The 12967-nt window shown below is 40.2% G+C and overlaps 1 protein-coding gene across 1 annotated transcript in view; it reads right to left on the reverse strand.

Annotated features, from left to right (window-relative positions):
* Nucleotides 1-12967, reverse strand: part of LOC117531970 (serine/threonine-protein kinase ATR-like) — a 101502-nt gene that overhangs the window by 72961 nt on the left and 15574 nt on the right. Inside the window, 12 exon segments of the mRNA XM_034195161.1 lie at nt 67-180; nt 967-1173; nt 1859-1984; nt 3127-3217; nt 3473-3616; nt 4525-4655; nt 5149-5244; nt 6279-6368; nt 6517-6612; nt 6730-6924; nt 7030-7185; nt 12700-12871. Coding sequence (XP_034051052.1) covers nt 67-180; nt 967-1173; nt 1859-1984; nt 3127-3217; nt 3473-3616; nt 4525-4655; nt 5149-5244; nt 6279-6368; nt 6517-6612; nt 6730-6924; nt 7030-7185; nt 12700-12871 — 1618 coding nt within the window.

The raw sequence follows: 12967 nt of genomic DNA on the forward strand, positions 1-12967 counted from the left end.
TACAGTCATTGACACACAGACAATTTTTCTTGTGTTTTTCAAAGTGATGCATTTGTACTGTTCTACCTGGATTGCGTAAGCAGCAGAGTCCTGCGCTCTCACGTCATCAGCGTAAGCCAGAAACGTTCTGGTCAGTTCAGTCAGCAGATCATAGGCAAAGTTAGCATCATCAACCCCACTCTGTAACAGAGGGCACTCTCTCAAACTGTAAACTTAATGTACAATTCCTCACTCAGGGGGAGTAGGAGTATCAGGAAGACAGAGGACGGGAAGGAGAGGAACAGTAGTACCTAGTAAACCAGTATTGATCAGTATGTCTGGTATTTACAGTACATTTGTGTGTGTGTGTGTGTATATATATATATATATATATATATATATATATATATATATATATATATGCTAACTTTTTTTTTTTTACTTTTACTTTTGATACTGTGTACTTCTTACCCTGTGTGCTGCTATACAATGCTGCTGGAACCTCAATTTCCCTGATAGAGTTTTCCCAAGGGATCAATAAATTTCTGTCTAATCTAACATGATACAGGGTGAACACAAAAACACTTCTTGCTTTCAAATATGTATAAGATCAAAAGTCACATGAATAATTTTACAATTTTGGTATCAACAGTTGCGGAAACTCATCAAGTTTTTTTTCCTCTTTTGCAGATTCTTCTTCAAAATTGTAACAATCCCATTTCTTAATTACTGAACTTAAGTATACATATTACAGTGTGTAGTTTAGGACTTCCAACTGCTTCATTTCCTCACTTTTGATTGAGCCTTTATTACTTCCATATCTGGCCAATGAGTTAAGATAAAATAATATCACTTTTAAATTCCATAAAAAATAAATAAATATTGAGAGAAGGAAAGCCTCACAAGTTGTTCCCTGCCATAAAAATAAATGAAGCATCTGCCTTAACGGAAAGATGAAAACTGCTATGAAACGTCTGCCTTGCGTACCACAAAGGTGCTGTGGTTTCCGTGAGTGTGTGTGTGTGACAGGTCCAGACGTCCCGGGTCCACAGCACCCAGTTCCCCCAAACACTCCCCACAGAGGAGCCTGGCCACAGGGGAGGAGTCTTGACAGCCCTTCAGCAGCACCGCCACCAGGTTAGAGATGACAGGCTCTACCGCTTCACTCGCACAAACCTGCCGTAGCAGCCACTCCTACAATCACACACACACACACACACACACACACACACACACACACACACACACACACACACACACACACACACACACACACACACACACACACACACACACACACACACACACACACACACACACACACACACACACACACAATGACTGGCCAATGGGTGGAGTTTATTTGTGAAATACAGTCTGGAAATACAAAAGAAGCTGCCCAAGTAGCCCAAACATTGGCTTGTAATTTCTACAATTTCAAAGTCCCATATGGATGGGTACAGTTTGAATTTCAACATAGACATTTAAGTATATTAAGAAACTTTCAAATTTTCCAGACTGAAAAATAGTTGATTTGATGTGAAAAGTGAAATAAAGCAGGGAAGCCATCCAAATAGCACAAATATTAACATGTGACTCCATTTAAAAACACCACCATAAAAACACATGCCAATAGGGACCGAAACAGTTCCTTTACAATCAAAACCTGTGAGGAGGTGATAAAATGTACATGTTCCTTGTGATTTACAATCTGCAGAATATTTTTTATTTGATCCTTGTTAATAAATATAATAATAACATAATATCTACATTTCAAAATATATTTAATTTAACTTGGTGACATGTTACCAAGTACCATGAGAAAAGTGTGCTTCAACTTGAGCAATAGGCAGGTTAAACCAGAGTCCTTTCAGTGTACCTGGTTGCTGTGCATCATGTCCCTGAGACTGGTCAAAGCATGGATTCTGACGTCAACGTTCTCGTGCTGAACGGCCCTCATGGAAAGCTGCAGAGCTGCAGCCAGATCACTGCTGCTGGCTGTGAGCTGGGTTGAAAAGAAAAAAAAAATGTTTGCCATATATTTTAACTTATCATCACAGCAAACAGCTGCACTATTGCTTTACACCCCACTCTAGTTATGTAACTAGATACAGTTATTAATTATTATTATAAATAGTAGTTGTTTGAAAAATGTCTTCAAAAGTGGACTTTTAATCAAGGGGTGTTGCGGAGGGAACAATCCCCTCACAACACCCTCTTTCAGTTTGGATTCGCCCCTGGTATGCAGTCTCTGAGCAGGAACAATCAAGAATTTGTGTATTTACTCGTATGTGGAAAGCGCAACCTGATTTAGAGGTAAGAAGGTTTTATGAGCATATTTTATCTCATGCCATCCCCAGGAAGAGATTTTAGGCATAGTTTGGAAGAAAATGCGTTTGTTTGTTGTTAATGAGTCATGGGTTCTGCAGCTATGTTTTTAGTTTAACCACAGCAAGGACACTCACAGAGACAGTCAGAGCAGACTTCGAAAGAAAAGAAAAGTTTAAAAACATGTTTGTAAAACTCTGCACTCTGAGTCATTACAGCGCTGTGACACAAATACACAGCAGGCTGACCCACCACCCCCCTCCTCCTCCTCCCTTTAGCAGAGTGAACACAGGAAACAGACACAGGGACTCGCTGCAACGAGAAAACAAACAAACAAGCAAAAAAAAAACAACAACAAAAACAGAAGTTATTCTAAAAATCGACTTTTGAACGTTCTGATCGCAGTGTGCATAATAGCGAGGATGTGGATGGCGTTGATCCAGTGAGTTTACGGGCCATAATGATGACGACATGTTCTTACAAGTTGAGAGGGTTATCTAGAGGAGGTGTAGCACCTATGATGGACTTCTGCCATGCCCCGATGTTGTCTTGTTGTCCATACTTGACGAGGTTTGTTTACATTGTGCCCTGAACCAGAAATCTGTTGAAACTGACCTCTCGTGTGAGTTACGGACCGCGAGATGGTGCGAGATTCACAACTGCGAAACAGCGAAAGGGGTAAATCTTATATCTTGCGTCCAGTCTTTGCAGCCAAATTGATGGAAATCCACCATAGCGACGGAGAACTTTAATCCCTGTGTATACTTCATTTCAATTTTTAAAAAGATCATCCTCAGCATTGTATCCATCCACACAGACCTTGTAGTTTTGCAGAACAGTGTGGATGTCCTTCAGCTCAGGGTGGTCTGGAAGAAAGTAAATCTCATGGAGGTAGTCATTAATCTCTTGCCTGTGGGAGACAGAAAGCATTATATCACTGGCATCAGCTGAATACTGAATGAAATTTTACAAACTGTAGAAGGAAGTATCCACATTTGTAGTAACCCAAGAAGTGCTTTTGAAAATGTGACATAAAATGGACAATAAGCAGATTTTAGTCTCAAAATTTATTGTTTTGTTTTAAGCAAACATATTCTCTGGACTTTTTCCACAAGTAATTTTTTTGTACAGATGCTATTTGGCAGATTTTAAATTTGTGTGTTACCTGTTGTCCAATATAAGAAAACGAATAATGGCAGCAGTTTCTTTGGGCTGCAGAGGTACCAGGGGTAGGAGTGCAACTACCACATGGCTCAGTAGAGGGCCCAAATGGGCGGGCTCCACGCTCCTCACAAAACAGTCCCATGTCCTGTCCACACAGGATACGACAGAAGATCAGGTATGAGAAAGACAGAAAAGTGACAGTTAATTTTATGGGCTTCATTATATGCTTATGCAATCATGGGTAGAAAAGCCTATCTGGCGGTTGTGATGAACAAATGAAGGCTAAACATGTCACTTGAGGGTCAAAGGGCACTACTACGCTATATTATATGGTAAGGTTAGCATCCTGAAGCTTACGAAACATGGTAGATCTTGAACTGTGAATGAAAGTGCCCCCCTCCCACCCACAATAAATAAACAAATAAATAAATAAATGAAAGGTAAACTGAAAATAGAAAGACGGTGACAGACACAGCTAATAAACATGGCCACCAGAGATCCCATTAGGAAACACTTTGGTTAAAATCTGATCAAATTTCACATGAAGGTTTTGCTGACTATTTGACAGGTAAGACAACACTCACACAATGTCTGCTGTGTGAGTTGTCAATACTAACCTTTGTTACAGTTATGTTTTTATGTGGCTTGCCAAAACGAGTCACTGGGAAGACTAATGCTTTATTAGATGGATTATTTTATAGTTCTAAGTCAAAAAGTCCAGGTTCTTGGTTTCCCCTGAATGCATGCCTCCAAAGGAAATACTTAACTACAAATAAAGTAATTTTGCAGTGTACCACAGAAATACAGGTGCTTTATTTTAATGGCGTTAAAACAAAGCAAATTTTCACAACTTTGAGAAAAATTTTATGGGGCTACACCTTTAAGTATGAAGGATGCCTCTGAATTTGTGGCTGGCGTGGTTAAGGTCAAGTCAGTGATTGGGGAAAACAGCAGGTAACTTCTTTAGACAGTTTTTCTGCCCAATAAGAAATTAGCCATTTCCAACATCCTCCCAATATGTTGTTACTTTAAACTGTGTGTGTTTGCACTAACTGGCAGCAGAGCAGAGGGAAGTCCTCTCTATATCGGAGACCGGTGCGGAGTGTTGTCATCATCTTCACTCTGACTGAGCTGATGTGTTTGGAGCCCATCAGTCGCATGAGAGCCACCACACTCATTAATACCTGCACAGCAATCAGGTGGAGACCTACCTTATAGATTGTGCAAACTACTTATACATTCAGTCACATACCAACAATCCTGTCATTAGCTTTGCAGTTATATAAATAATGCAATGCACATCAATCAGAGACAGTGTGCGCAAAGAGAGATCACAGCAGTACTGTGTTCTGCTGAATCACCACACCCGTAATAGCAGAATCATCTAAATTAGGGGTGGGCAACTTGTTCCAGAAAGGGCCAAGAGGGTGCAGGTTTTCTTTGCAGCCACTGAGTCCACCAAGTGATTTCACTGATGAACATCACTTTGAGCAGATGGAATCAGTTAATCAGTGAAATCATCTGGTAGAGTCAGTGGCTGCAAAGAAAACCTGCACCTTCTTGGCCCTTTCTGGAACAAGTTGCCCACCCCTGATATAAATGATAGAAAATTCTGACAGGCCAGGACATATGATCAAATAGTCATTTCACAAGTTCTCTATGTACTGATTGGCTCACCAGCTTCTTGCGGTCCTTTTCTCCAGCACTGGAGCTGAGCAGCTGCATATTGAAGAAAGCCAGAATTCCCAGCAGCTTTGGCTGCAAGTAGTCTGCCTATCACACAAAGGAGGAAAGAGAATTTGTCAGGTTCTGTTGATTTACTGTTGTTTAATGAGACTACATTGTTTTAATATTTATTTAAAATAAATAAACAAAACTGACTGTAAAAAACGAATGCTTTCAAATTACCACGTCACATGTTACCACAGTCCAAAGAGATGTTTTCAAGGGTATATTTTGTATGATCGGATAATAGTTCCTTCCGAAACAGAACATTCCGGGTTCAATTCCTCCTGTGCCACATTCTCCATGTAAATGGAGAACCCAGCACAAAAGTTGTACCATATCAATATGTAGATCTACACCAGATTCACCGTGTAAACCCTAAGCAGAAACAGGAGCCAAAAGAAATAAGACGCCATAAAATCTTTGATATTTATAGATCAACAATGTGACATATATAAGAGACAAGCTGATTTTGATATTTAAAAATCTATATCCAACAAGCAATATCGTGCTCGTGCACATACAGATCCTGCGCTAGCTTCAGCCTTGAATGCAGAGACATTTGTTTTGAAATGGTTAGCGGCGAAATGAGGCCCCATTTAGCACAGTGTGCGATGTCTTCCTTTTGATTCCAGAACACTGTTTCAAAAAGACAAGTGTTGCAAAGGCTTTAAAATGTTCAGAGGTTTTGATTTAGCATCACTAAAAGTCCAAATGTAAAGTTTTTGAATGATCCCCAGAAACACATTTGTTTCAATATTTATTTCAGCCTCAAGTTTTTTTTGTTTTTTGTTTTTTTGTTTTTAAAGTGCCCTATAGTCCGGAACATATGGTAATCATGAAACATTTTCTGCAGTATCTACTGTATGCATATACACTTGGAATGTTCAGGAATGAGTAACCAAGAAATTAATAGAACAATATTATGACTTAATGGATTTAAATGCTGCTCAAATACATTCACAGTATCGAGCATAATTATAGAGCATATCGTGTGGAAAAAAATGCAAAATATAAAATTTTTCAAACTTTGTGTAATCAGCTCTTGAGACAAAACTGTATAAGTAAACAATGACATATACCATGCGATCTGGCGTTGTGATGTCTCGTGGGCCTTGATATGGATCATCACTGGAAGCAAATGAAGCCAAGATGGCTAGGCCATTGAATACCTAAATAAGATTGAACAAAAACTCTTTTCAGACCACATTACTGAATAAAGAACTGAAACCTATCTGATGACAAATCTTCACTGACATTTTTCCATTAATAACCACAATAACATAAAATTCGTAGGATGAACTTTGTGTATGTGCTGACCTGCTGGTAGTGTTCCCCCAAGCGGAGCAGCAGCTCATTATGGAGACCCTGGAAGTCTTGTCTCAGCAGAGAGCCCAACTCAATCTCCGTCTCACTCTGGGAAAACATTGCAACTACAATTTACTTCTCCAATGGTTTATCATATTTTTACATTACAAGATAAAACATTTCTAATCTGCAGTAGCATGAATGCACAAAAAAGTACTGTAACACCTGTAGGTAGTGGAAGGCCTTTTCCAGCTCCTCCTTTGTGCAGGAGCAGACCAGATGGCTGAAGATGTACTTGAAGTTGTTGATCAAGATCTCTCTCCTGTTCGCCTTCAGCTCAGTTGCCAATGTGCGTATCAGGGCGGAGCCGGTAGGGCTCGCCTTGGCTGCCAAGTAGGGCAAAAGCACCTGGAGGGTCCGCTACATGTACAAGTATTCATAAAATGGCAACTGTGAACCATGGAGAACATATGTGGTCTATGTGAAGTTTAAATGGTAACAATAATTATGTGTGTGCGCACTGACAGTGAGAAAACGGTGCAGGTCTGGGAAGTCAAAAGCATGGGCAATCTGAGCCAGGATGTCCAGGGCCAACTCTCTCTGATTGGCTGATTCATTGCTGTGATCAGGCATGCTCCGGAGTGCGGATACATGCCGAGAGTGCAGAGACTCTACCAGAAACTGAAGGGACAGCCCATTAGAACAGAGATTAATTAATTCATGAATTCAAACAACACAAATCGATCAATGTTGTAGAATATTAACAAAATACACGATGTAATTATATTTGCAACGCTCATCAAAGGCTCATGTCTTTATAACGCCAGGCATATCAAAACATTTTGTGTTATAGCATTACTCCATAATGAATTCAATTTATTTTGCCCTCAAAATTCTATTCACAACACCCCATAATGACATCATGACAAAAACTTTTTTTTTTTTATGCTTGCAAATTTATTAAAAATAAAAAAACTAAGAAATTATGTGTACATAAGTATTCACACTCTTTGTTCAATACTTTGTTGATGTGCATTTGGCAGCAATTACAGCCTCAAGTCTTCTTGAATATGAAGCCACAAGCTTGGTGCACCTATCTTTGGGCAGTTTTGCCCGTTCTTCTTTGCAGCACCTCTCAAGCTCCATCTGGTTGGATGGGGAGCGTCGGTGCACAGCCATTTTCAGATCTCTCTAGAAATGTTCAATCGGATTCAGGTCTAGACAGTGGCTGGGCCACTCAAGGACATTCACAGAGTTGTCCTGAAGCCACTCTTTGATATCTTGGCGGGGTGCTTACGGTCATTGTCCTGCTGAAAGATGTACCGGCACCCCAGTTTGACGTCAAGAGCGCTCAAGAGCAGGTTTTCATCCAGGATGTCTCTGTACATTGCTGCATTAATCTTTCTCTCAATCCTGACTAGTCTCCCGGTTCCTGCTGCTCATAATCATCCCCACAGCATGATGCTGCCGAGGATGCGTGTCACGCCAAATAGTTCAATCTTTGTCTCATCAGACCAGAGAATTTGGTTTCTCATGGTCTGAGAGTCCTTCAGGTGCCTTGTGGCAAACTCCAGGTGTGCTGCCATGTGCCTTTTACTAAGAAGTGGCTTCCGTCTGGCCACTACCATACAGGCCTGACTGGTGTATTGCTTCAGAGATGGTTGTCCTTCTGGAAGGTTCTCCTTTCTCCACAGAGGAATGCTGGAGCTCTGACAGAGTGACCATCAGCTTCTTGGTCACCTCTTTGACTAATGCCCTTCTCACCTGATCACTCAGTTTCGACGGACGGCCAGCTCTAGGAAGAGTCCTGGTGGATCTGAACCTTTTCCATTTACAGATGATGGAGGTCACTGTGCTCACTGGGACCTTCACAGCAGCAGAAATGTTTCTGTAACCTTCCCCAGATTTGTCCCTCGAGACAATCCTGTCTCGGAGGTCTACAGACAATTCCTTTGACTTCATGCTTGGGTTGTGCTCTGACATGCACTGTCAACTGTAGGGACCTTATATGCAGACAGGTGTGCTCCTCTGAAAAAGAGAGCCTTAAATCAGAAGTGCCTGACTCCGTGGTATAACTCACAAACTCGCAGCTTAAAGCAGATAACCCGTAAGTTGGAGAGGAAATGGCGTCTCACTAATTTAGAAGATCTTCATTTAGCCTGGAAAAAGAGTCTGTTGCTCTATAAAAAAGCCCTCCGTAAAGCTAGGACATCTTACTACGCATCACTAATTGAAGAAAATAAGAACAACCCCAGGTTTCTTTTCAGCACTGTAGCCAGGCTGACAAAGAGTCAGAGCTCTATTGAGCCGAGTATTCCTTTAACTTTAACTAGTAATGACTTCATGACTTTCTTTGCTAATAAAATTTTAACTATTAGAGAAAAAATTTCTCATAACCATCCCAAAGACATATCGTTATCTTTGGCTGCTTTCAGTAATGCTGGTATTTGGTTAGACTCTTTCTCTCTGATTGTTCTGTCTGAGTTATTTTCATTAGTCACTTCCTCCAAACCATCAACATGTCTATTAGACCCCGTTCCTACCAGGCCGCTCAAGGAAGCCCTACCATTAATTAATGCTTCGATCTTAAATATGCTCAATCTATCTTTATTAGTTGGCTATGTATCACAGGCTTTTAAGGTGGCAGTAATTAAACCATTACTTAAAAAGTCATCACTTGACCCAGCTATCTTAGCTAATTATAGGCCAATCTCCAACCTTCCTTTTCTCTCAAAAATTCTTGAAAGGGTAGTTGTAAAACAGCTAACTGATCATCTGCAGAGGAATGGTCTATTTGAAGAGTTTCAGTCAGGTTTCAGAATTCATCATAGTACAGAAACAGCATTAGTGAAGGTTACAAATGATCTTCTTATGGCCTCAGACAGTGGACTCATCTGTGCTTGTCCTGTTAGACCTCAGTGCTGCTTTTGATATTGTTGACCATAAAATTTTATTACAGAGATTAGAGCATGCCATAGGTATTAAAGGCACTGCGCTGTGATGGTTTGAATCATATTTATCTAATAGATTACAATTTGTTCATGTAAATGGGGAGTCTTCTTCACAGACTAAGGTTAATTATGGAGTTCCACAAGGTTCTGTGCTAGGACCAATTTTATTCACTTTATACATGCTTCCCTTAGGCAGTATTATTAGAAAGCATTGCTTAAATTTTCATTGTTATGCAGATGCTACCCAGCTTTATCTATCCATGAAGCCAGAGGACACACACCAATTAGTTAAACTGCAGGAATGTCTTACAGACATAAAGACATGGATGACTTCTAATTTCCTGCTTTTAAATTCAGATAAAACTGAAGTTATTGTACTTGGCCCCACAAATCTTAGAAACTTGGTGTCTAACCAGATCCTTACTCTGGATGGCATTACCCTGACCTCTAGTAATACTGTGAGAAATCTTGGAGTCATTTTTGATCAGGATATGTCCTTCAATGCGCATATTAAGCAAATATGTAGGACTGCTTTTTTACATTTGCGCAATATCTCTAAAATTAGAAAGGTCTTGTCTCAGAGTGATGCTGAAAAACTAATTCATGCATTTATTTCCTCTAGGCTGGACTATTGTAATTCATTATTATCAGGTTGTCCTAAAAGTTCCCTGAAAAGCCTTCAGTTAATTCAAAATGCTGCCGCTAGAGTACTGATGGGGACTAGAAGGAGAAAGCATATTTCACCCATATTGGCCTCTCTTCATTGGCTTCCTGTTAATTCTAGAATAGAATTTAAAATTCTTCTTCTTACTTATAAGGTTTTGAATAATCAGGTCCCATCTTATCTTAGGGACCGCTTAGTACCATATCACCTCAATAGAGCGCTTCGCTCTCAGACTGCAGGCTTACTTGTAGTTCCTAGGGTTTTTAAGAGTAGAATGGGAGGCAGAGCCTTCAGCTTTCAGGCTCCTCTCCTCTGGAACCAGCTCCCAATTCGGATCAGGGAGACAGACACTCTCTCTACTTTTAAGATTAGGCTTAAAACTTTCCTTTTTGCTAAAGCTTATAGTTAGGGCTGGATCAGGTGACCCTGAACCATCCCTTAGTTATGCTGCTATAGACTTAGACTGCTGGGGGGTTCCCATGATGCACTGAGTGTTTCTTTCTCTTTTTGCTCTGTATGCACCACTCTGCATTTAATCATTAGTGATTAATCTCTGCTGTCTTCCACAGCATGTCTTTTTCCTGATTCTCTCCCCTCAGCCCCAACCAGTCCCAGCAGAAGACTGCCCCTCCCTGAGCCTGGTTCTGCTGGAGGTTTCTTCCTGTTAAAAGGGAGTTTTTCCTTCCCACTGTCGCCAAGTGCTTGCTCATAGGGGGTTGTTTTGACCGTTGGGGTTTTTCTGTAATTATTGTATGGCTTTTGCCTTGCAATATAAAGCACCTTGGAGCAACTGCTGTTGTGATTTGGCGCTATATAAATAGGCAATTGATTGATTGCCTTTCCAAGTCATGTCCAATCAAGTGAATTTACCTCAAGTGGACTCCAATTAAGCTGTAGAAACATCTCCAGGGTGATCAATGGAAACAGGACGCACCTGAGCTCAATTCTGCGCTTCATGGCAAAGTGTGAATACTTATGTACGTGTAATTTCTTAGTATTTTTAATCAACCGGCAAAAATAATTAATGTCATAATGTCATTATGGGGTATTGTGTATAGAATTTTGAGGGAAAAAAAAAAAAGAGAATTTCATCCATTTTGGAATAAGACTGTAGTATAAAAAGTGAAGCACTGTGAATACTTTCTGGATGCACTGTATCAACCTCACCTCAGTCTTAGACATACAGTAAGTACTCGTCAGTTTGTTAATGGAGGATGTGATGTACGGTAAATACCTTCTACATTTAGTATTATCACCAGCCATATATGTTGTAAGCAACCATGAAATGCATTAATAACTATAATACATAATTTAGTTATGAGGTAACTTATAGCATGATTGTAGGTGTCCCATCTGCACAAGTGTATTTCCTTTTTATCAATTTGTGGAAAATTTTAGTTTTTCTGACACGATGCAGTTGTCAAAGGAAAGTGGAGTACTGTGAGGCTTGATTGCCAACTATGTCTTAAAATGACAAAGCTTATAAAAAAGTGAGCATGTCCTGAATCTGATTTAATGTATAGTTTCTATTAAAGTGAAAATGTGCCACACAAATATATACATATCGTATATGCAGGACTTAACGAACCATAAATAATAATAACAAAAAGACCCTAAACATGTCTTAAAACACACACAAACAGTTGATCACAAGAAAAACAGGTGCTTACAGTCAAACTCGTGGGTAGCTGTACATCATGAGAATGTAAAAGCAGCCCTATCATGATTTTTTTTTTTAAATTGTCCATGTACATCTGTAGTCCTCAACAAAAATGGTATCTGGCGTAAAACTTGTGCCAAACAACCATGCAGATCCATACTGGATCCACTGTGGTTTTGGGAGAAACCAAAAATAGTATTTGTGACTACGTTTACAATATTCAGGTTAAGGTGAATATTTCGGTTTCTGAATCATTAGGAATAACCCGTTTACATGCTTAAGCACACAGAGTTACTCCTGTATACATGGTCACTGGTATCATTTGGAATATCCCCATCTAAACAGCGACCCATGGACAACATCCAGATGCACGGAAAACGTCATGATGCAAATCCTGCTTCGCTTAACTTTTCGGCCACCTTCTTGTAAATGTCGCTATCTCAGTACTTTCTACCATCAATAAAAGACATATTCATGTCACGATACTCCAAAAGTGTGGTGCTGTGCTGCCGTGTCTGGATTTCGCCATACTTGTTTACCTCTGCTTCTGTGGTGTCCGGTGGGTTGCGCGCGCCACATACAAGTAGTTGCCGTACTTAAAAGACCAAGATTCCTTGCGGATAGGACATGTGCAGAACACAAAATAATGTTCCTTTCTATGGGGGTATTCCGATGCGCGTTTATATGACCTGATATTCGGGTTAGAAAAGGAGTAACCCAGGGGTCATATTCAGGTTTTTAAAAACCAGAATATGAGCATATTCGGGTTTTTGCGGGTGTTTACATGGCCGTGCGCAACCAGGTTATTGCTAATATTCCGGTTATGAAAGGGTTATTGGCTGCATGTAAACGTAGTCATTGTAGCCTGTGACCAGTGTTTTTTTTTTTGTTTTTTTTAAGTAGCGTTTATGACTTTATACCTGGCAAATAGGGTTCTTGTACTGACTGAAGAGAGTCTGCAGTTTAAGGCCTTTGGCGGAGGCGAGGGCTCTGATTTGAGTGTAGGCAGCTACAGACACCGGGGACGACTTGGACAGCAAACAGTGGAGGAGCCGCAGCAGAGAGAATGATACCAAGCTACCCTGTGATGCTCTGGCGGAAGAGGAGAAAGGGATGAAATGATGTGTACAGGTGAATAAAACCAAAACACTTTTTTTTCATAGCACTGCTCAAAACAGTGGTAATATT

Source organism: Thalassophryne amazonica, chromosome 19 (assembly GCF_902500255.1).
Source record: "Thalassophryne amazonica chromosome 19, fThaAma1.1, whole genome shotgun sequence".
NCBI classification, from domain to species: domain Eukaryota; kingdom Metazoa; phylum Chordata; class Actinopteri; order Batrachoidiformes; family Batrachoididae; genus Thalassophryne; species Thalassophryne amazonica.